General features: G+C 38.1%; 1 protein-coding gene across 2 annotated transcripts; it reads left to right on the top strand.

Annotated features, from left to right (window-relative positions):
- Positions 1-2,840: 2,840 nt before the first annotated feature.
- Positions 2,841-24,367, top strand: LOC103474693 (uncharacterized). Of its 2 annotated transcripts, none has more exons than XM_008425827.3 (18): positions 2,841-3,005; positions 3,192-3,303; positions 8,544-8,575; positions 12,623-12,655; positions 12,751-12,825; positions 14,152-14,184; positions 14,290-14,313; positions 15,271-15,330; positions 15,415-15,461; positions 15,577-15,629; positions 15,708-15,934; positions 16,014-16,267; positions 18,712-18,837; positions 20,361-20,496; positions 20,999-21,046; positions 21,138-21,212; positions 22,088-22,375; positions 23,151-24,367. In XM_008425827.3, exons 2-18 carry the CDS (start codon positions 3,254-3,256, stop codon positions 23,177-23,179), a joined length of 1,590 nt encoding a protein of 529 aa, XP_008424049.1. In that variant the 5' UTR covers positions 2,841-3,005; positions 3,192-3,253; the 3' UTR covers positions 23,180-24,367. The 2 variants fall into 2 exon arrangements, with proteins under 2 accessions (XP_008424049.1, XP_008424048.1); XM_008425826.3 differs by having other exon boundaries at positions 2,841-3,115.
- Positions 24,368-25,162: the final 795 nt, after the last annotated feature.

Here is a 25,162-nt window from a genome sequence, read left to right as displayed (position 1 = left end):
TCGTGGGCAGGGCCCAAAATCGCAACAAAAGATTTCTGATGTGTGAAAATAAAAGTTTATGTTTGGCAAATAAATTTTTAAGTTCACAAGACAAAAATGAGTTATTTAATTTAAAAAAAAATAGTTTTTTAAACAAAACTTAGTTTTAAAAAAATAAATAATTACAATTCCAAAAGTTTTGATTACAATATTATTTTACTTAACTGAGGCTAATTTAATTTTTTTCATTGAATAATTGGGAAACATTTTTAACTGCATACTCTGCAAACCAAACCCTAAACTTACTTAAAGTCTGGATTGAGTTTTTTCCCCTTCATTAATGACTTTTATTGCATACATTATATCTATCATGGTAGTTCAAGGTAAGTTATTTTTAACTGACAGCGTGTTAACATCTGTTGTGCTCTTCCTGATTTTTGCAAGGTGTTTGACAAAGGTTTAAGTATGGAACAGCAACAGCAAAAAAAATTTCCTGGCTGGGAAAGTTTGCTGTGAGACTGCTGAGTGTAAAAACTCAACTTCTGCGCTAACAAAAGCGACATTGGAAGACCGTACCCAAAAGACCGTACCCAAAACATTAGAAGGCCGTACCTGGCTGGGGAAGTTTGCTCTAAGAAGAAGAGAAGTGACTCTCAAACCCTAACCTGTGTGCTACAAAAAAGAGCAAGAGAAGAGTACATCTACAGTATTTGAAGACCTACTGACAAAGAATTTGTAAAAAATCAGCAAAAACATCCTGCTAAAAATCCTTAGCAGGATGTAAAGGATCCTGATGTTACGGAGGAGTACGACAGCATGGTACATCTGACGTGCTCCTCCTGATTTTTAGTAAGGCTGAGCATTGAAGCAATGACAGTGAGACCTGAAGGGTTGTGCTTGTGAGGAACAGTATATATATATATATATATATATATATATATATATATATATATATATATATATATATATATATATATATATATATCTTGTCACCCCATAGATATTTATCTAGATCCGTCGCTGTGTAAAACTCAAATTTAAGACAACTTTTAAGGGTTAAAAAAAAGTCTGACTCGTTTGACGCTAATTATAAGTACAGTAGAAGTTGCTCAGAATGTTTACACGGTACTGTCGGTTTGTAGTTGAGTTTATGTAATTGTTGCCTGCTATGACCTCTAGTGGCATCTAGAATTAATGCAGCCACAATATTTTCCCGCTCTTAATGACCTAGTTGCACCATGCAGCGCTGGCAACCTCATTTATTTTCTCTGAGTTGGGGAGCTGAAAAAAATAAAATAAAATTGTTTTCACTGCTTACTTGAAGCAGAGTAAAGCAACTTCCTGTTTTTGTTGCCGTTGGTCTTCTCTAAGCTACTTTTTTATTCTACGCGTTGTCTGAATTTATACAAAAGCCTAACGGGTGCGTTTCCTGCCAGTTCACCGGGAAAGATCCGGCTTGAAGGGCGGAGTGGGAGGAGTGTTCCTTTAAATAAATCAATCAACACTTTTATTTATTATAAACAGATAAAACAGAGACATAAGGGAACATTCACAGAAATCTTGGCAAAAATAATGAGATGCAAAAACTACTAGCACTACAACTAATAATAATAATAATAATAATAATAATAATAATAATATTGATTGAATGAAAACGCAGTGAAGAACTAGTACTAGTATTACTAGTTTAGTATCCATAAGAATACAGAGAAATTACTTTCCAATCCTGCGACAGACTGGCGACCTGTCCAGGGTGACCCCGCCTCTCGCCCGGTACGCTAGGGAGCCGGGTGCTGGAGATGGGCACCAGGACCCCTCCCGACCCCACTGAGGGACAAGGGTGTAAGAAAATGGATGGATACTTTCCAATCATCAAAATAATGATAATAATGTACATTAAATAGCCCAAATAGAAAGTAAGTCAATTATATTGGTTTTGCAGATTGTAAACTGATCCATAAAAGCAAATATGGAAAACTATTAGACGAATTTTACATAGAAAATGAGAAATAGAGAAAAGATGAACACTGTGTAAATAATGTTCCTCTTATGCAAGTAAGAGGAATATTATGTTAATGTTTATTCTTGTTTTCCAGTTTAGAAGAATGATTTTATTGCCTTTAGTTAAGGTGACTAAAAGAAAAATAGCCTTTGATTTTATTTATTTTTTGCTGAAGTCTGATATGTATCAAGTATAGAGAGTGGCATAAAATATACAATTTAAGTAGAAACATGGCTCCACTCAAGGACTGACTTTATTAGGGTGTTCATTGCGCTTTGCACCACTCACCACCCATCACCTCTTGACTAACAGTCTGGAATTCATCATGTAACTTTCCTTTCCTCTTCAGGTCTTCCTTCTGGTTCTGGTGGTCTGCTCTGCATCCCCAGAACCGAACATGGAGAAGCAACATTAGGTTTTTATGCACCGCAAATCTGGAACAAACGTCCAGAAAACTGCAAAACAGCTGGAACACCGAGTTCATTCACATACATTTGTTTAGAATTGCTTTTGAACCATAAGAAATGTTCAGCAGAACTCTTGTTGGTGGATCACAGAGGGGCCATCCGTCTGCTGCGCCGTTTGGAATTATCTTTTGCTTTATTGCTTCACCGGTTGACAAATGGTGCACACCCACTGATTGTACAGGAAGACTCCCAGCTTAAAAGCAAAAGTGGTTTAATTGATTTCTGCTCATTTTCTTATAAGTTACAAACCTGGTTTATCCCAGACATTCCTTAACAAGTCTGTAAATCATAAATATGACATTAAAATAGTCCAGGAAAGACGGGGTGATGCTCCCGCCTACGCCACTGCCCCTCCAAATGCTGCGCCGCAACTGCGCAGCGCTGCAGCTCTTTAAGGCAAAGTGCTGTGGTGAGACTGAACGGCAGTGGCGCTATTCAAATGCAGAAATGATCTTTATCCGCTGGAACCGCAGGGCGCTGTTTACGTGGAAAGAGACAATGCCCTGATGTGTTTTGCTGCAAATCGAAAACCGCCTGCCACTGAAACGCACGTGCAGGTTTGGATTAAATGATGCTATGTTTAAGGCGCAAGGCAGTCGTTTTTTTTTTACGTTTTGCCAAAGCAAAAGGCGCGTGGCGTTTAACGTGACATGCGATCTTACGCACGGTCAGTTTAAGCGCCTTTAATGTAGATGAGGTGATAACGTTGCCTCCCCTCAGGTGTTTTTTTTTTTTTTTTACAGCTCGGCGCAGCAGCGTCAGAGGAGAAACTGCAGCCTGATCGAGGTTAGATTACAGCCGAGGGATGGTGGCGGAGATGGCGAGCTGTGGAGCGGCATGCCACCTGGAAGACGGGTGAGTTTCTCCCCCCGCCATCGATTAACAAAACAAAACAGATAAACGCGGAGATCTTTTGTCGCTTCGGGCACAGGAAGTGGAGGTCTTTTGTTTTGTTGTCGAGCCGGGGCTCACCAGCAAAACAGACAAACGAGCAGAAAACGCAAGCTGCGTTTCCTTGTTGTAAAAAAAAAAAAAATGTATAAAAAAATAAGAAGCATGTAAAACTGAAAGTAGTTTCAGACATAAAGGGGAAGGAAGTTCTGTCTGTTTGTTGGCGTCTCTGCGGAGCACGCTGTTGTGTTGTTACACTAGTTGGATGAGTCACCGACAAAACTGTGTCATTCACGTTGCGCCAAAAAGAAAGTTAAAGGATCAGCATAGTTTGCGACTCTTTAATAACGCCAGAAAACAGAAATCGGACATTTGTAAACACGCCAGCTTCATATTTACAGTTTGGGATTGTAGTTATTTATTGTACATTTATTTAGAAACGCCAGATGTGTTATGGTAAAAAAAAAAAGAAGAAAAGTTGAGGATCCTCATCAGTCACTTCCTCTATCATTGTTACCCACTTTATGTTATTGTTGTACCAGCAGGTGAGCTGATACTGATGACTCATTCTGCTCAGTGACATACAACACTGCCAGGTTCTGTTTGCACCATCAGCTGCATGGAAAAGTCCCCATATGAGCCCTACATAACAGCAGCTCAACCCTACGGTGTAATATTAAAACCAAATAGCTTCAAGTTTTAACAGAGCAACATGCAGGTATTTTCTGGAAAAATCTTAAAACAATGAAAAGGTTTCAGACTAACTTTCCTAAATGTGATTCATCTACAGTAGAAGCAGCTTTGTGTTTTGTTGACCCTCACCTCTACTTTTAACACGGTATGTGAATCAATAGGCTAACGGTGTTGTTGAGGTTTTCTTTTTTTAAATGTTCTCTTGGATCAGATTACATACATCAAACTGCAGTTCTTTCTTTTGGGGTTCCTCAAGGCTGTGTTCTGGTCCACCTTCTTTTTCTGTCCGTACTGCATTCTTAGACAGCTGAGATTCATAGCTGCTATGGAAAGAAATATCAGAGTGACGATCACTTAATAAGGTTTATTAATATTGTGATTTGAGAACTCAAAATCAGACACTGCTGTAAAGGTTTGAAGTGAGCGGATGAGTTTTTCTTGAGAAATGTTATTTTAAAAAAAAAACTTCACAGATCTATAAACAGCAGCAACAACACATTTTCAGTTTAACCTTGATAATTAATTAGAAGCACAGAAATGAATGATTTGAAGAAAAATAATTTGGTCAGGATTTTTTTCTTTTTTTTTCATTTTGTTTTGCTCCAGCGTTATTATGGATGCGGCTAAACTGGCGGTAGTTTATCTACACACAGATGTCCTCTCGCTGTGTTTACGGAAAGTTGAGAGGAGCATAGAAAATGTTGTGGCCTGTAGCTTTCTGCTGAAACTAAAGCCCTCTGAAGACAGACGGAGGAGGACTGAGGCATATGAGAGCAGAGAAAGTATATATATTAAGGGAAAATAAAAGAATAGATCCAAACCTTGGATGTCAAGAAGATAACAGTGCATCGAAAAAGTATGTATAGTCCCCAAACTTTAGCTTCACCTCATTTTATTGAAATTTCATGTGATGGATGATTATCAAAAAGAACTAGAAAAAAACATTTCTACATTTTTATTTATCCCCTTTTATCTGATACTCCTGATTAACACCTGTTGCCGCCAACTACCTTCAGAAGTCGCCTAATTATAAAATAGAGTCCATATGTATGTGATTTAAGCTTAAGATGAACCCTAACCCAACATTTGTTGGACAATATTGGTGGATGTTTATTATCATCAGTCACAGAAGGCACTGCCTTGTAGTCTACTGTAACTCTAGAGGTAAAGCAGACAAATATATTGTCATTTCAATTTCAATGTTTGTGCAATTTTTATATCTCAAAGGACATTTTGTAGCGCAGTAATTGTTGTGAAATGTATTCCAAGCGTTTGAATGTACATTTTACATGCTACAATCAGCCAGTTGGACTGATTTTCTCAGTTAGCAGATGTTCACACCTGACACAAATGACGTTGCTCACATAGTGTGGCTAAGGTCACATAGCGGAGGAAACACAGATGAGAATGATGAGAAGTAAAAAAAAGGGGGGGGACATACATCAGCACTGACACCATCACAAATGGCTAGCATTGTGGTAACATGCTTTAAGGATAAAACACAAACAGGGAAGCTGGTTCAAGTAGATGAGAAGTTGGACAAAACTAAATAATTCTGGCAGAAAACATGTTGAAGGCAACAAAAGAAAACATGCAGCTTGAGCTACGATCGAATGGCTTATCTCAAATAGTATTAATGTGTTATTTGTGGCAGGTTTTGGTAATTTATTCACAGAGTTCTCCATCCAGTCAGGCTGAATTTTAGTCATTTTTGAAAGAACTTTAAGTTTGTAAGGACTGTAATTTATTGATATAGGGACTGAAAACAAATGCATGCAATGTATTCCAGATTTTATTTGTAAAATATCTATTTCGGGGTTGGCGATATGGCTGACAAAGTATCACAAGAGTATTTCACATCAGTGCAGATTGATAATTATTGATTAGTTTTTTGTTTTAAATTTGTAAAATACTGCCAAAGTGGAGACATAAACTTTTCTCACAATTTACTCAATTTTCTCATGAAACTGCTACTCAACAGGTTGTTGCTAGGTAACCAAATAGTTTATGAAACCAACCTTATCTGGTCCTGAGAGGTCGAGCGGCTAAACCCATTCCTCTGCCTACATCCCCCAGAATGCTGTGTGGTTCCGGAACAGACTTCAGCAAAATTATTAATATTCTATTGCGATTCATATTGTTGTTGTTTATTGCCCGTCCTTCTACCCGTTTCTTCTTCTTTCACATAATACTTTGTGTCGCACCATGACATGAAATTCTTTGGAATGCATTGTAGATCGTGGCTGTAGCATGATTTAAAAAATGTGGAAAAGCTCAAGAGTTGTCAATACGACACAGTGGCAGCTGGTTTGTAATCGAATACGGCATCCTCGCAGTCGTGTTTATCATATCTTAGACGTCAACCCAGGACGTCAAGCGACAACAACCCAAACAAAGCCAACCTGAAACTAATCCGGGTCAGGTTTGCTGTGTTGGACTCGCTGTGGAATACTGTTGGACAAGTTTCTGAAAGGACTTGCAGCAGAGTAATCTAAAAACGCACACAGGGTGTTATGCTTGTCTGAAAACATTTAAACAACCTCAAAACCCACATGTCAGAGGAAGCGATGATTACCAAGGCAACCAGCTAATGAGCTCCGCGCAGCAGTTGTGGTGTTTCTATTTGGGAGAGGCACAAGTCAAACGACCTTGAGAGACAGAAAGAGGGAGAGAGAAAACACTGTTTTTCCTGGACATTTGTTGTAAAAGACAAGGAAGCCGCAGCTCCTTATCGGGATAAACAGCTGCCAGATGATATATCCCCATTTCCTAATTCACCATTTGGCTCATGTTCGGGGGAGTTTTAAATTTTTTTACAGCCGACGGAGAGAAACAGGAAAAGAGGCAGATGAAGTCTTTCACCACGCCTCCCTGTGGGTATTTTGCTCTCTGCCTCGTCCTCCTAATAGAAATCAGACATGTTGCCTCTTGTTGAAACTCGCATTGTGTCAGCAGGCTGTCGAGCTGCTCTTCTTAAAAACTAAAAAAAATGTTTGAATACCATTAAATAAATCATACAATTTATTTTTAGATGGGCTGTCAGGACTCTTGTCTAAAACATGTCCAATATAATACCAATCTAACATAATCATGTAAGAAAACTTACGGGTTTTGACTTTGTTCCACAAATTTTAGGCCTCATACACATTACAATCTGGTAGATTTTGGGGGGAAATAGAAAAACGGTGACTGTGTGAGTAGTTCTACTTTGTCCGCTAAGTCGTGTTAGCATAAAAATGTGGCTAATTTTCTTCAGGTTTTGTGTTTTAGTAACCTCCTGTTCCCTAGAGGCATGACATAAAAGCAAAGTGTCGTAACGGCGCTGTGCTGCCCAGAGATTCATTCTTTTCTTTTCTATTTGCTCCATTTTATGCAGACGATGTGGTTCTGTTGTCTTCAATGGCCCACGGTCAAGTTGTGCCCCTATTTCTTACCAATGCATTTCCGTTTGTTCCCTTTTTTACTTCTATTTCATCTGTTTTATTTATTTTTGTGTAGCGTTTTGAAGAATCGCGGAGATAAATTATCCTAAAAAAATGATCAAAGCTTATTTTCGCAGTAAAACGTGATAATCAAACCAATTTCTATTTATTTTGATTGTGATTCATGTTTATACTTATGAAATATGACAAATTGAAACAACCTGAAGTAACTGCCTGCTATTAGATTTTGGTAAATAGTCACATTTCCTCAGTTACGAGTAATTTATGAGTAGATTATCCTAAATAAAAGGTGGTGAAAGCGGGTATAAAGCATCTCTCCTGCAGGTGTGATTTGTTCCCAGTTAGGAAGGGATCCATCACTTTTTCTAGGTTCTCAAACCTAGAAAAAGTCAAGTAAGAAATGACCAAAGACAGGGTACAAAACTGTGAAGGCATTTAATAGCCAACGTCAATCTATCACTAAGTGTCTCTAAGTCATCATAAACCCCCAACTCAAAGTCCATTAGACCCGGCATGTTTATAAAACATGGCGTTGCTGAGAATGGTTGGTCCAGGCATCACTTCAAATGGAGCAAGTTGTGTTCCATTTACAAGTCCATAAAAACTGACCACAGCACTTAAATTAAGTCAATGTGTGCAATTAAACACTCGGCAAAAATATTATTAACCCTACTTATGCTTTAATAAGCAGAATCATTTGCTCGTTAAAAAAACGTGATGGTTTCATTCACACACATGTTGATATTTTGTTTTCTTATCTGAACTCTTTATTGGAATTGGTTTTGATAAAAGTTTCATCTACTGATGTTAGACTTGAAGCTTGCTGGGAAAACTAAGGACTTGACATTTTTAAGGTTTCCAAAGGATTTTATTTAAAGACTTTGGTGGGAACTTGCATCTTTCCACAGTGTGATTACTAGATTCCTGTTTTTCTTGCACGTCTCACAATTCTCACTAATGTTCACTGGCAGAATTTGAGACTAAGATAAACTACGTCCAGCATCGTCATTGTGTTCGTCAGTTTGATTTGTTTGAAATAATTTTGCGTTTATCTTTTCTGTCTTACAGAGACGGGGACGTCCCTGCCCTCGTGAACAAAGGTACTCACTTTCAGTCCCTTTTTTATTTTATTGCTGTGAGCTTCTCTGTTTACTTTGACTTTGCCGGGAGGCCCATGCGGCGTTGCATCCTTTATGCGGTTTCTCTTCTCAGTGCTTTTCATATCATTTGCCTGAAAGGGCTGCAGTATGTTTGCATGTCAACATGTTTGTTTTCAGTGGTGCCACGTATTACTAGGTCGGTTTTACCACAGTTCTGTGCGAGAGCAAACTAAACCAAGAAGAAAATTACTTTAAATGATTATCATTTAATCAATAGCCAAAAAATTGATACGCATTTGTTAGTCCATTTATATTTCAGAAATAGAATTATTTAGGCATCTTGGAAAAGATTCTTGTTTACGTCCCTAAACGTTTTAGCTGGTAACACACCTTTGTGTTGTTTAATTTCCTTATAAGTCCTATAATTGAAGACCTTAGACGTTTGTTAGATAAAATTGGTGAAAAAACACCATCATAAGGAACCAGGAACTCGGCATACAGGCCAGGGTTGAAGTTGTGGAGAAAGTTTAATGCTGTTAGATTATTAAACATCCCACAGATCTCTGTTCATGGAAACATGGCACATTTGTAAACCTACCAGGATGTGAACAACAGACAGACAGACAGGCTAAGCAAGGAGAGCGAATCAGAGAAGAAGCAGCTAAGCCGCTCATAGTACCTCTGGAGGAGTTACTGCGTTCTTTGCACAGATCCTCTGATCATTTAGGAGAATCTGATGCAAAATTACATCAGCTGTGATTCTACCTTTTTACATTTTCACACCTCTTTATGGAGAAGTCAAAAAATCTACACATTCTTCTTTTGCTGTAACCAGTTTGCATGCAGGTTCCTCTACACAAACGCCTGCGTTCATGCAAATTCTTCATGCATCTGCAGCTGGGAGATTAACTATCTTCCCCAAAGCAAACATCTTTGTTAACGTTTGGTTTGCGTCTTTTTGAAATGTAAGCCTACTTCCCTGTGCTCTGCGTTTGTGTTTTTGTACCTCTGTCCTTTAGCTTTATGGCTTATGATAAATGATCTGACCATAAAACTTCATAAACCATTAGTTTCCTTCTGCTAATTGTGCTGTCCTATCTCCCTGAAACAAGTCTGACCATTGTCTTATTGTCTTGGCGGTTTATGACAAAAAGCCTTTCATGTCTGGTTATTCATATCAGCACCCGGTTCTAGAAAGTTGTTTACCGTCTGCGTGGCCGCTCCAAATCCCGTCTCGCAGGTTTACAGGCAACCTGCTCGTTCTCATCACTGGACTTTTAGTCTCTGTCATTTTTACACGCATTTCACAAACATGGACAAAGGTTTAGCAATTTCAACATCTAATAAAAGTATAGCACAAAGCTGCAATTTTGTGTTGTTAAAGTGTAAAAAAGTATGTTGACTGATGAGAATTTTCATATTATCTTTACATTCTTTTTCAGTTTTCATTCAACTCAAGACAAAGTTCATATCAGAAAAAAATGACTTGGATCAGTTATTCTTTACTCTGACATTTTGTCCCTCTAACACAAAATATGGGACATCTGTGGGTAAAATAGAAATGTTACATTTTTTATTTGATTTTTTTTTCCTCTTTTTTTTGGCAACAAAAGAGCTGAATGTATAATGTGAGATGATGGGAAGATGGATGGAGCTACTGGAAGAAAGCTAATTATAGGCTGCAAAGACTTGAACCTGGAGTGGAGGTTCTCTTTCCAGCAGGATGATAATGAATTAATTTAATATCAAAGCATAATCATATCTCACCGACTGTCCAATCCAATTTAGACTCAGTCTCAACACCTGGAAATGAATGTTTGAATACATTTCTAAGCCGTCTGACTGATCGAGCAATTTAAAATTAACCGACATTTCAGTCTATGGGTGCACAACCACACTTATCAGAATTATTTTAGGCTGGGCAATACATCAATAACAATATATTTTATGATAGACGCACGATCAATGTCAATGTCACTCCGATTCGGAAACGCACTGCATTCTGGGGAATGTAGGCAGAGAAGTGGCTTCAGCTGCTCATCCTTTCATGGCGAGCTCAGCAAAGCTGGTAGCATCAACTAACTCTCTCTTTGGTTACCTAGCAACAATCTGTTGAACAACTTGGGCATCAGCAGTTTCATGTTCCGCCGTCGAGCCTCATAACTGCTTGAAAATAAAACACACCACGGAGTGAAAGAAGAAAATAAGAACAACCGCTCGAGAAGAAACTGTAGGTGGAACGGGAAATGTTACGTCACCAGTTTGACAATGTTTGAAGCAAAGAACTAAATAATTGTCAAAAGCAACTGATATAAAACATTTATACCATGATGCGTTTTTCAGTTGTCGTAATTTCCCTCCAACTTCACAATTATGTGCTCATTTCTGTTCTGTTACACAAAATACAAATAAAATGCTGTGAAATTTGTAGTTTTGAAAAGGTTCAAGGGGCACTGCAGTCACAAGATGAGTTTTTATTTTTATTTTAGTGATGTGTACTACGATGCTTTGACCAGCAGATGGCAGGCTACGTCCACACATTTCCAGCTTTGTGAAACCGCACAGTTGTACATGCAAGCATGCATTTTTAAGTGCAGGTACAGAAACCACTTGGCTTGCTTGTTTTAATAGATAGGAAAGAGATGGTTGGGTTACAAAAAGAGATGGTTTCATGCAGAACCCGAGGCATACGAGGACAGGAGGAAGGAAAGAGGGTGTGGGAGAGGTGAAGCAGGGGGGTTGAGCAAAGTCAGGGAGGGAGATTGATCAGGGTGGTGCACTGATGGCAGCATCTGCTTGTTAGTCCAAGATAAAACTCTGTGGGCTGAAGAAGAGGACGGGCCCCATCCATTAGACAGTGAGGCACTCATCCAGACGGCACTAACGGCTGGAGCAGAGACTCCTCCGGACCCATCAACAAATATGTGTCGGCATGTTAATTCTTGGCACTTTTGCATGCCTCTCCACACAGTTCATTTGTGGTTAACTCTGCGTATGTGAAAGGTGATGATGTCATTTACCTATGCTTAGGGTTTTTTTTTTTTTTTTTTTTTTTTTAAAGGCGGCGAAAATACAACTCTTAAGGAGGCTCTATGACGAAGTCTCTCTGGGGCTGCACCTTTTAAAAAAAACTTTATGTAGTTATGTCAGAAACCTGTTTCGCAGCAACGTTTGAGCGTCTGAGGTTTTTGCAGCTTTAAACAGACTTTGGTCTGTGAGAAAGTAGAAGAGAGCTTAATTCACGCAGTATATGCATTTCTGTTTCTTCTGCAGAATTTGGTGTTTTCTGGTTACCACGGAGACCCCCAAAGGGAGTGGGGACATTTTTTTTTGCGCTACCTTACAATAAATGAGCAAATGCATCCTGCTCTATTTTGTGCAAATACCAATTTAAAATTGTATACGTATGTACAACTGCAAAGAGCCTCAGTGAAAACGTGCTTATACATTTTTAACTCTTCGATGTAGAAACTGGTTGAAAATCGATCTATTATGGTGGTCTGTGTTGGTCAGACTACCAACATGAAAAAGACACGACCAAATCTGTCAGATGACTTTATTACCCTGTGGACGCAACTCAAAAACAGTCCAAATAGTTTGAATACATTTATTTTTTCTTTATTTCTTTCCTTTTCACGAATAGTTACTGTTTCCGTTTCAGAGTGAGGATACGTTTGACCCGTTCAAATATATTACAGACAAGATATTAACATATATGTAAAAGCCTTAAACCCTATATTGTAGCAGAAGGACTTTCAGAAAAGTAGCTGACTGGAACGTTTTTGCGGGGGAATTCCTAAGAAAAAAAAAGTTCCCCCATAATCCCTAGAGAGCCCCGTAGGTTACAACACAAAACATGTGAATGTAAAAAGAAAACGGGTAAAAACCTTTTTAAAATGTTGCTTTTCTTTCCAAGTTGAATGTAATTACAAGGTTATAAACATGTCATGATCGCTCAGCATTAATATTTTATTAAAATATCAAGGTTTGGCACTAGTTAAGTAAGGAGAAAGCAGTTTTAACCTTAAATTGATTTGTTGTTTGCAGATAACCTGTCAGAGGGCGACGGCAGCAGTTCAGGTGAGCAATCGGCTTTTAGTTTGAAGTTTTAAACCTTTGACTGTGGTAAAAAAAAAAAAAAAAAAAAATTATCTTGTTTTTCCCGTCTATCACAGAGACTGCAGGAGCGTCCACTGAGGAGAGCTCAGATGAGGATGAGGAGAACGATGAGGAGGAGGAAGAGAATTCTGGTGAGACTCTTTGAATCGCTCACTTAGATCGTCTGTCTTTAAAGTAAAACTCTGTCAGATGAGGAGGCACAACGATAATACAAAGTTTGAGAAGAAATGGTAGGAAAAGACATGCGGCATAGGAAAATGGACAAATACATGATGCAAGAGTGTTAATAAGTATCGAGGCGTTGTGTGTTGTTAGTTTTAAAATAATAAAAAAGAAAAAGTGGTGAAACTAAAATAACGGCACTGAAACCGAGTTTTAACTTCCTCCAATTAGTCATCCTTCCATTAATAAATGCAAAAAAAACAACAAAATATCTACATTTCAGAGATGCTGGTAAGCTGAGTTTTTTCTTTTTTTACCTTTTAGAAAGCTAGACAGACTCTTCCCCCCGAATGCTTTTTGTTTGCAATTCATGAACTTTTCACACTGACCTCAGAACCCAAACTAAAGGAGAACATAGACGGCTGGCTACTCTGAAGATGAACTGCGGTGTGAAAATTAAAACAGGAAACCACAAGATGGTGTTTCTGTGACAATACGTGTTGCTTTCAAGCATTTAAAATACTTCTCCACATTTAAAATACAAATCAAATATTTCTTACATTTATTTTTACATACAAACTGTGGTTATGACCTTTGACCCGTTTGAGTGGCTATTGAATGTACGATGCCTCTTTGCTCTAAGTGTGCAGAAGTGGCATTTTTGAAACGTGTACAGCTTCTTAAAGGGGCAGTAATAATCCTGATGATGATGATAATGATGATTGTGGAGCTTTGATGAAGAGGACTTTGAGACCAGCTATAACAAATTATATAACTACTTGTAAATTCAGTCTCTTTTGACTAAATCTTTCTAGTAACTTCTTACAGTTTGAACTGTAATCTCATGGTGGGAATCATTTTCCATTAGATTAGGGATGGACTGATTTGACCACTCCATAACGTTAACCTTGTTCCGAGTCTTTCTGGTTTCGGTTTCTATTAAAATTTTTTGGGATCATTTGATCCCAAAATTTTACTCGTATTTTGCATATATAAGAGCCGCCTGTTTGTTCAAAATATAGCAAATGGCGTCACTGATTGAACCCCACATTAATATTTGAGTCGATCATTCACAGAATCAGCATCAGATCTGGTGGATTTATATTCCTCTTCTACCCCGACTAGTAAATAATTTTCTTTGTAGAAATTAGATCTTTATAAAAACTCTGATTCGATCTGGTTCGTGAACTAAACTATTAAAAAAAAAATTATTATATAAACTATATTTGCATTTCTTAGTATCTTTTTCATCCCGTGTCTTCTTTTTTTATTTATTGCATTCCAACTTTCTTCAGAAGGGGGCGCTGAAGACGATGAAAAGGAAGAAGGTAAGACTTTGTTTCCATGTAAACAATTCAAACATTTATGTTGCGCCAGGAATTATTGTGAGCACTTTTGCATTTATCTGCTTTTTTCTTACATTTTCCCTGCAGACGACAAAGAGGAACATAAAAACGGTAAGATATGTAATAAATCTGACTGTTTGCTCAAGTTGCTCCTCTGTTGTTTAGATGCTATTTGCTAAACTGACTGAGCTGTTGCTACTTTACAGGCAGTTTTACAGTTTTAATTTTCCACAAATTGTCAGATGAGTTTCATGTAGCGCTCAGCGGTGTCACTTTATATTAATACTTGTTGAAATAACTAAATGGAATCAGTAGATTAATTTTTTTTATAAAATAGAGAAGTGGGAAAATGTCTTGAGTACAACAGTTTAATATCACTTTATCTTTAATGTAAGCTGGAGACATGTCTAACGTCATTCATGCAGACATAAATAAAGATATACTTTTTGTATGTTTTCTGGTAAAATAAAGGCTTAATAAATCTTAAACTGTGCTTTAAATAATTTCATGCCCAGCTCTGCTTTGATCCGCTCAGTGTTTTCAGACTAACACTTTAGAACTAGCATTGATAAAATGCAGTAAATATTTCTTAAATAAATAAATTAATTAATTAATTAATTAATTAACCCTTTAGCGTAGCACTGAAACAGAAACTGCAAATCAGATGCAAAATGTGCCTTCACCGGAAGGGAGCAATGCCATTTGGCCTTTGTGTAGCCCTGATTGATCTTTGAGTTTCACTGTCTCCAACCGGTTTTTATTCTTTATCACCTGTCAAAAGTGGTTTTGTTTCTCGAATGAGCCCTAAGTACGTTGCGTAAGCAGTTCTTTACTTGTGCTTTGCTGTAGAGTCAGAGAAAAGACGCTGTGTTGATGAATTGGCAAACGGCACAGACTAGATGTTGCATCAGGATTTTTACTCGCAGATTCTTTGAGTTCAAGAATGAACCAGCTTGGTTGTAAATGTTTGCAAAGGAACAAACATTGATCCTGAGGGACTTGGATTGTAATCTCAGAACCCAGCTCTTTGCAGCTGCTATAAAGTGACATGTATCCTATGGAAAACAGGGAATTCTGGATCTGAAGGAGCAGGAGCTGAACCTCGAGCTGCTGCTGTAAATGGGAGAGGTGAGCAGAGCTTATGTTGATGGAGCGTCGATGTTGTGTGAACAACTTTGTTTCAATGCTTTTGACTATCTATCCTCCTGACAGATGAACGATTTAAGATATGCTGTGAAAAATGCAAATCTGTCCATCAGGTGAGCTCAGAAACCAGACGTGTTCTTCATATATTGTTTTGTTTTGCTGGTGCCGTGCTGCGACACGGCACCAGGTTAGATATTTCTTCAGTTTCAGCATTTTTTCTTCTGACAGACTCACGGCACGGAGCTTGTTACTCCTCAGAGGAAGTCTAAGGGACGTTTCCAGTGAGTGAGACGCGACGTCTCTGCAGCAGATCTCGACGCAGTAAAATGCGCCGCCACTCACTCTGTGAATGTTTGTAGGTTGCAGCTGGAAGGAGAAGGCACGTACGAGTGTTCGGTCACTGGCCTGGTGTTCGAAGCAAGCGAGCCGGTTCTGGTGCGGTATTCTATCTTGTCTTGGTCCAAGTTTGGCTCCTTCCTGCCAAACTCCTGGAAGTTTGCCGGACCGATCTTCAACGTCGACACTGTCGACAAGGACGCGTCCGTCCTCACCTCTATCCAGTTCCCCCACTCCATCTGCTTAGCCCGTAAGAACATCGTGTAACGTCTTTTTACCAAGGCGCTCAGTTTAAAAGAGCTGAAATGAAACTGTTGTGTTCCCAAAAGATCCAGAGGAGGACCTGACGTTCAGCGTCCTGCATGTTAAGGACAACGGTCCCCTCATTGAGCCGACGGCAGACCACTCAGGAAGCCACGTAAAGTGGAAGGTGACGTCCCTCTCACCGGTCGGTCCCATCATCCAGAAGTCAGGGTCCGTGGAGCATCATGGGGTGGTTCTGGTCTACAAGCAGCTCGGCAACGACACCAACAACTACAGCTTCCACGTCTACCTAGCGACTAACAGCTCGTCCGACATTAAAGTAAGCACTTACTTCTCCACAGTGAGATGGTGGCACAACAAACACTTTTAATGAATTTGTATATCAGGTTTTCTGAAACATTCCCAGCAATAAATCTTAAGTCCACTAATTTTCAGCAATGTTGAGGTCAAATGTCTTAATTCCAGCCTTTTTTCCCCTCTATTTTAAAATCTCTCATTTTCTAAACGTTTGCAGCAGTTTGCCAAGCGGCCTGAGTTTTAAACCAGGAACAGCTGTGTTGATGACTGTAGCCATGTAACGACCCCAAAACCAGCTTTGATGCAAGTTTAGGATTATTCTCTTTTTGAACACATAATTGAGTTCAAATTTAACTATCTGTTAATTTCAGGTGAAGATGAAAAAAAAAGAGCAGGTAGTTTATTTTTGTTGTTTCTTATTGTGCTATGCACCAGTTCACCTGCAGCAAGCACAAAAGCTTAAATGTGTTAAATGAGTTTAAACACATACAAATATGTCCCATCCATTTAATTGGGTTTTTTATTGTTTGTTTCTATGGTAAGTTTTATGCAAATCATATTGTGATATATATCGTTATCGCCACTGATCAGAATATTTATCATGATATAAATTTTTTGCCATATCGCACATCCCTATTAATAATTTATTTTAAGGTTACCTCCTTCAAGTCTGCGCTTTATTATTGTGAGTAAATAGTGTAATCATTGAGACAATACAAATTTTCTCCATAAAATAATTAGGTGGCTTTTTCACTTGATGAAAAATTCACACCTGTTGCTTTTTGTATGTAAATGTCACCGTAGGAAAATCCCAGTTCAAGTTAATGATTACAGGTTAAGACGATGAATAAAATTCATACACATAATGAGAATATGCACAGAAACTGTCGCTGTACGGTTATTAGCAGCATCTTGCAGCTGTAAAACAAAAGTAGTTTGGAAATGAGGTCAGAGTTTTAGAAAACATTCTGTAGTTTCAGGATCCTGTTTCAGTCGGGATTTCAGTACCTGACTGTCACCAAACTATCCGCTTAAAAACCTTTTTGAGAAAAAAAAAAAACCTGGCTTATCTAACAACTGTCCATGATGTTTCAGTGGTTATGCTAAGATAAATTTTTCTGTTGCATAATTAGATGCTGTACATGTGAAATTGCTGTATAAACCTAATTACATAAAGTCCCTTGAAAAACACTCAGTCTTGTGAATAGCAAATTTGAAATAATTACCGTATTTTGGGGGCAGTTTGTCATAAACTTGATACATGGGTTTCCAAAATCTTCCACAAATAAAAATCTAAAAGGTGAACCATGCCTTTTTATGCAACCCCTTTTACCTTGATGCCCCTAAATCTGCTGCTTATTCCATTTAAAATCCACCCAATTGGTAAATGGAGTCCACCTGTGTGTTATTCAAGCTAAGTTAAAAACCAGCTGTTCTCTGACAAATTATATACATTTCTCTGTTTTTTTCTAGACTTTTACTTAACTTAATATATTTCCCTTCATCTTAATAGTTGTGCATCACCTTGTTTGTTTGGGTGTCTGACAGATGTTGGTACAATTAGCATTGAGGTTTGTGGTTGTAAATGCAGAAAATGTGGAAAGTCTTAATGGGCGTGAAGGCAGGTTTACACACTTCCTGTGTCCAGAGACATTATCAATTTACAAGTTTTTAGAAATCTTCCTGTATGACTAAATAGTGTTTAGATTCAGGATTTTTTTTCCATTTGTGTACAAGCAAAAACAAAACAAGAGAAGGAAAAACGGCGAAAAACAAAACCAAAAAAAAAAAAAAAAACCTTCTTTACAGGGAGAAAAATTCAACTCATCTCAGACTTTTGATGAGCTCTGCTGTCCGTGGCTAAAACTCCAGCAAAATGCCTCACCTTTGAAACCGCGTGTGAAAACCGTAAGAACAAGCAGAGAGCTGGAGGTGACTTTCACTTCTGTTCGTGTTTGCGACTGTGATTGCTTTGATTTCGTCATGCTTCACATTTCCAGACTTGCGTAACGCAGTGATCACTCGCATTACTGGCTTTAGCTAACTGATAGTGATGTTGAGCTTTTGTGTGAGGAGGGAAAAAAGTCGGAATATATTTTTAAGAAGCCAGAGAGCGCCACACACACAAGTTATTTAAACGGCTGCATTACTGGAAGCGGAGCAGCTGTGATGTCATTCGGGAAGTGTGACTGTGGCTGCATGAACATGAACGTGTGGGCCTGGGAGGATCCAGTTGATGAATAATAAAACCAGATGAGAGGTGCCAGTTCTTTAAATATGTTTGCAATCAGTTTTTCCCTGCGGTTTCTCAGCTTTCGTGATTCTTTTGTTTGCCGGGCTGAACTTGGAGTGACCTTTTCCAGCAAAACGCCGTCTTCAGGGTTATTTTTATCCCACCTGCTGTTGTTGCTGAGAAACCGAGCCTCTCCTTCATCTTGTTTTCTCTCTTTGCTGTCGTCATTTCAGGATATAGGCAAACAAGTTCGGGGCTACAAGAATCGATACATGAAGATCGATAAGCCTCCCACGTGTAAATTGGACGAGGGGACGTATCGCCTCGTGAGCGAGCCGGAGGGGGACATCAAACCTGAGGTGTGTCTCTGCATGTGGATAAGGCATGTTCATAAGACATAATTTAGACTGGATCATGGTCTATACAGTAAAAATCATGTCAGACATCTTGGGGAAACTCTTTGAGCATTCTTAAGCCTGAAATATAGAAAATAGTTTAAAACTGTTTGTTAGATTTTTCTTTCAAAAGATTGTTCTGCTTATTTTGTGATTTTTATTTTCTTACTTATTTGTGTCTTTATAAGATTCTCCAAAATGATTAATGGGAACATTTTGTACTTCTTTAAAAACATAAACAGTTTTTACCCAGCTTCATTTTAGCAGTATTTGAGAAATGTATAGTCTGGCCATTGCCTTCCTACACAATTCTGCTCGATTCTCGTCTCTTCAGGGCTCCCTCTGTGCTTTCTGCCATTCAACTTGATTTGTCCGGTAGAATTTCAATCGAGCCAATCGGTGAACAGCAGGAGAAGTTGTGACTGGTTGGCGTTTATTTTCTGTGATGTTTTAGAATCGTAGTTTTAGCAAGGGCAGCGGAGGAAGTGAAGGAAGCCGTTCAACCCGTGTTGTCCACGTTTCCAAATACTGAGCAATTGAAGTCGGAGAAAGAGGAATGTTTAATACATTTCATAAGCTTTCTGCGAACCAAAGCGTAGAATAATGCGCTTTGTTGTGGTTGCTAAAAAACGTTTATTGAAAATGATTCATGTGTTGCATAAGAGATTTTATCAAGACTGTAGACAAAATTAACGTAATGTTTTACCCTATAGATGACGTCTGAGTCAATGCAGTCAGTGTTTATGACCCTGAAGGGTTATTATTAAAAAACTATTTTAGGTGTTTCTCAGTTCATTTTAAAAGTTCCCTTTTTAATGTGAATGGGCCTACTCTGCTTTTAAATTGGTCTGTGGCAAGTGACTACATCTACTGGAGGATATTATGAACCTGTAACTACTGTGAGCCATGATGAGTGTGAGGTCATGATTCACAAAGCGTAGACAGCTGCTGAAGATGCAGGAGTTCATGGTACACACAGGCTGAATGGCAGCTCCAGAGACACGGTTCAGTTTATTGAGAGGTGACCAAAGACTCAGGCCAAAAGAAGCCATTTTGTTTCCCAGTAAGAGCTTATAGAAAACTGGTGGACTAAAGTTAAATCTTTGGGATTCAAAGGCTTAAAATTTGAAAGTTCAAGGTATAAAAAAAACAACAAAAAATTGAAGTCAAATAAGTCCAAATTCTGTAGAAAATACTGCTTTGAAGATAAACATTTGATAGAACTTTGGATAAAAATAGATATTAATCAGCTTAAGTACTTTCATTTACCCTAAAACTACCTCTACATACAAGTCGTGTTGGTTTCATGTTTGTGCAGATTTGTTGCGAAACATTTACATTTTTAATTGCATATGTTGGGTATTTTGTTTTGATCAACATTTCTGCAGACTTTATGAAGGTCTTTCTGTTGACGTGGAGAAAATAATCATTACCATACAAAAACTTTTCGGCTTTTGTGACTAAACCATGTTTGTGTCTCATTGAAGGAGCTGAAGTTCACGCTCGCTGTGACCAAGATGAAAGGCTACTTTGAAGCTTTCTTTGAGGAGCGGCCTCCTTTCAAATTGTCTCTAATAGAGATCAACACGGACGAGACCGTCTGGTCTGCCACCATCAGAGAAGGTGCCAGTGCGTTTATTCTCCTGCTTACATGTTTATGATGCTACCTTTACACTAGTTTGAAAAAAAATCTTTATTTTCCCATTTCAAATAGTAGCGTAAAATTGTGCCTCAAACTCTGGATCACATTTAATATTCATGTTTTTTTTATTACTAGAAATGCTTCCCAACTCATAGGATATTTTTATAACTTTGGTTGTTTGACATTGTAAATCGATATGATATGACGGTTTAGTGAGTTATTAAGATCAAAATTTGGTTTTTCCATTCAGTGCATCAGTAGGTGGAGCATAATGAACACATTTTGAACATGTCATCAACCTGTTAGAATTTAGGTGGAATTAATTGTCAATATTTAATCACATGGGAGTCCGATAGCTTTCCATGCATTTTGTTGAAAACCAGTTTCAGCTGTTTGCTGAGATTTATAGTTGATGTTTTACTTGGATTATATTCCGTGTCGTGTGGTTGGTTGATGTCCGTCTTTTGTTTTTGTTTTTTTCAGGCGACTGTGTGGACAACTCAGAAAAGAAGTCAAGGAAAAGGACAATCTGTACGCTCCTTCTTGGTCTTTGGTGGGAGACAGATATTTCTTGGTGTTTTTGGCCTCTTCATTGTGACTTAAATCGATCTTTTTCTTGCAGCTGGCAGACAGAGAAGCAGCAGCCACTCAGAAGAAGAAACGGCCTGTAAAAGACCGAAGTGGCAGGACGAGTCAGGTGAATCATCGTCTGTTTATTTTGATTAAATTAAATTCTGTTTTATTATGTGGCTCTGATTCAAGAGAGATTATATACAGAAGTGTGCGATCAGTTCAGTCTAATCATATTGATGTATTGATATCAGCTGCATATGTTCCAGTGCTAGAAATTAATGCTGTCAAGCCGACTATTTAAGCTTTCTAATGAAACATGGCTTACTGTCTCACAACAGTGGAGAATTGGTTGCATTGAGAGTTTAATTTTGCTTAAATCCCTCATTTTGAACATGCTGGGGCTTTAGAGAGCTGAAGTGGACAGAGGCACTGGTTTAGGAAAACTTTTTACATAAAAGAAAAAGTAAGAAGTTAATAGCAGCTCCTTTAGTGGCCTCATCTAGAAGAACAACACAGCTAAATAACGAGCTGTGAGATAATTGTAAAATCCATGGGATGAAAAACGGAGTAGGTATTGTTGGTCGCTCCAACAGCTTCTTTAATTGCTTTGTCTAGGAGATAAACAGAACTCTCACTGCAACTTGTTGGATGAGCTGAAGGCTTTTAGCTAAACGTCTTAGGTTTCTTGATGGTAAAATGTACAGCAGTTCCACCTGGTACTATCTGTGATAAGATATTCCTCAATTTGAGCGACGGTGAAGAGGAAATTTGTTAAAACCTTTTTAAACATGGGATTTAAATGAAATGTCCTCCAGAACAAAGGATTACACTTTCCCTCTTTTATTGCTTAGTCAACTGGAGATCCTGGCTGCATAATGGCCTCAACAGCAATGAAGACAAGCTTCAATTTTAAACATTGTGTAAAACAACCATGTCCAAAACATTTGAGGTGAAAGTGCATGTGCTTTTTTTTTAATTACATCTTTTCCTGTTTTCCAGATGGAGTGAAAGCAGGGAAGACTCAGGGTCAGGACTTGTCAGAGAAGCAGCTCCTGCAGATCGCCCGCCAACTTGGGACAGAGTGGAAGCAGGTGGCCATCTTCCTGGGCATAGAGTCTAAATATGTGGATCACCTCCAGGTTGTGGAAAACTGTGTGAACATGCAAAAGCTGAAAATGCTGTTGGAGTGGAAGAAAAGGCAATCAGGAAAAGCTACAGCATGCCACCTGTTGGACAGTTTGGATGATTTGGACTCCTTGCCGAACGAGGTTCGTCAGGTTCTGAAAGGTATGACCAAACGTAAAATACATTCTTGTTTTTTTTTTGTTTTTTTTACCCCTTCCTAACAAAGTCTTTTATGTATGTGGCTAAAGTAGTTCCTGATCAGTAGTTCCTCGTGCTTTCTTAAGGTCTTTGGGATTTGAATGCTTTTTTACTCACTTTCTGACCATTATTTCATTTTAGCCTACTTTATGTAGGCTAAAATGTGCCAAGAGGCCAGATCGATTCTTTTTTTTTTTTTGTAGCTATAGTTGTGTTGAGTGACAAACCAGACTCTGAGCCAAGCAAAATTAAACAAAGTATGATTATTTCAAGTTTTGATTTTCATGGATTGCCACAATGATGTCTGCTGAAAAGTGCTAGCTATCGATGAGCTAACGACCAAAAGCCCATATTTGATGACAAAGCTTTGGGGTGTTTTAATGAAAGTACAACCTACTTACATTAAGAGAAAGAAGGTTGTACTTTCTGTCAATGACAAGGAAACTGAAGCATCACGTCATGTGGCTCTGTAGCTAAAACAAGTAAACCCCACAAGATCAAACATCTATTAATGGAAGATAAAGCATTGAAAAGAAAAACATTAGTGAAATGTTTGTGGGGGACGGTGCAGTTGTGGCAAACAGGACTTTCAGTCTGTTTTCTGATTGGTTTTGCGTAAAGAATTTGTGGAGTATTCATCTCTCATTACATTTACTACTTTATAGGAACCAAAAGAAGGCAAAAATACTTTTTCAAGGCTGAACTGAATCAAATTTATGTGTTCTTTGTCTGTTTTTAGGCATGATGGACAACCAAGCTGATGAGTAAAGAAGAAATGTGTTCAAAAACTGAAATATCTGTTGCTTCATCAAATGAACTCAACAAGAAGCTCAGGTGTGCAATGAAGCAGCGTCGACCTGTGGACCAAACATAAAACTTTTTCCTTTTTCTTTCCAACACATGAAACAATAACATTTTTAAATCTACATGTAAATAAATTCAGATGTGCGCCTTTGTTTTCTGTAAAAAGTACAGACTAATGATGACGTCTTTGAGTAACTATGTTTGTGAATGACTCAGAGGTCGTTGAGAGGTTTGGTAGCTAATTATGTAGCCCATAGCAAAAGAAAATGTAGGTGCTGCAGTCATGGATCTGCACAAATCATGAACAGTTCATTGTATAAAATATGTTTCAGTTTAAGGTGAAACCTTGTGAAATACTTAGTGAAAACAATCAGGCATTAGAACAGATCTGTGAGTCTGTTTTAAGATTTACAGACTGAATTGTGGATTCTTTTTTATTTGTATATTAGAAGCTTTTATACTCGTATTCTTCCTGTCCTGTACATATCTTTTCTTTTTCTTTTTTTTTTTTTTACCAAGGTCTGTTTTTCTGAACTGTGGTTTATTTTTCTACATCTGTTTAGACTGTATGTCTTTGAGTGTTTTGTTTTATATTTGCTGTTTGTGTAAAACTATACAGAAAAGCAACGGGTCCAAAATGCCATGTTTGGATGTGGTTCAGGAATTATTTCCTTTCGTCTTGAGTCGAGAACATGCATATTGTTTGTAAAGCTTAAACTAATTTGTGTTTTTCAAATGGGTACTGTAAAAAAAAAAAAAAAACTTGTTCTACAAGTGTTTGAATTTAAGACTAGATTTGAGCATAAATCTGGGAAATGTTTTTCTGAAATTTGTTGCACAGATTTAGAACCACTAAGGTCAGAAAAACAAACTTGACTGTACAAACTCTGGGAGATATAAGTTAAATTACTTGAAACATTATTGTTGATTTGTCAACACTTTTTCAGAATAACTGAAGTAGCCATATTTTTTACAACTGAATCATTTCTTATGACGTCCAGATATTAATTAGCTTTCAGAAAAGCAGCTTTACAGAAATTACAGATGATGTTTTATTTGTCCTTATTTTTGTCAGGTCTGAATCCCTCCAACAATTTTTGGAATAAAAGTCAACTTTTAAAGTGAATAAAACATGATGGATTTATGTTTTAATTTTGTGTGATTATAATCCTGTTTCTAAAAAAAAGAAGAAAAAAGTTGGGACAGTGTACCAAATGGGAACTCAAAGTGTGATGAATTGCTATAAAATGTTAAAAACCAGAATCGTTATTCATGCTGATTAGTGATTTTCTAGTTGATTCTCATGTGGAATGAGTGATTTGGCCTTTTTAATTTCGCCTTTCTTTTCCTGTTGAAACTTTTCCAAGAGTGACAGCTCTGGCTACTGCATAAGAGAGATATTTGGTCAGTTTTCTGGTAAAACTGAGGAGTTTTATGTATTAAATTATTTATTAAAGGATGCATTTTCCAACTATTGCGAATCTCTGTGAAATACTCTTACACTGAGAGGTGTGGTGTGGAGGGAAAAAACAAATCAAAGCTGGTATATTAGGCCTTGAGCTTCATAGCACAGTTCAAAATGGCAGCTTTCCCATCAGACAGTCTGTTACAGCAGGCAGGCCACCTATATGCTGGTTATCACCGCCTTATCAATTTACCTCCACCCAATCAAACTCCAGCCATCACTGCTCCTTCCATAGAGGAGCTGGGTTTGAGGCAGGTCTCCTTCTCAGCAGGGTTCCAAGATGGCCACTACAATGACATTACATTACAGAAAACTTTATTGCTTCTTAACATTCACTCACTTCCTCTTCCTTCTGGTTCACAAAACTCAGGCAAACGAGAAAGGTAGTCGGCAATGAGATTTTTCTTACCTGGACTTGCTGTGTGGTGAACTGGTATGGCTGAAGGACAAGGCATCAACATAATATCCATGCATTCTGATGC

This window comes from Poecilia reticulata, chromosome 13 (genome assembly GCF_904066995.2).
Source record: "Poecilia reticulata chromosome 13, P_reticulata-male-v2, whole genome shotgun sequence".
Classification (NCBI taxonomy): domain Eukaryota; kingdom Metazoa; phylum Chordata; class Actinopteri; order Cyprinodontiformes; family Poeciliidae; genus Poecilia; species Poecilia reticulata.
The sequence above is the reverse complement of the archived record's forward strand: the minus strand, read 5'-3'. Positions and strand labels throughout refer to the sequence as shown.

Excerpts from the sequence above, each read along its gene's own strand:
- LOC103474693 (XM_008425827.3), top strand. The coding sequence starts at position 3,254 with ATGGTGGCGGAGATGGCGAGCTGTGGAGCGGCATGCCACCTGGAAGAC. Across the intron at positions 16,268-18,711 it reads ACAGCTCGTCCGACATTAAA|GATATAGGCAAACAAGTTCG; the intron begins GTAAGCACTTAC and ends TCGTCATTTCAG. Across the intron at positions 22,376-23,150 it reads GGTTCGTCAGGTTCTGAAAG|GCATGATGGACAACCAAGCT; the intron begins GTATGACCAAAC and ends GTCTGTTTTTAG.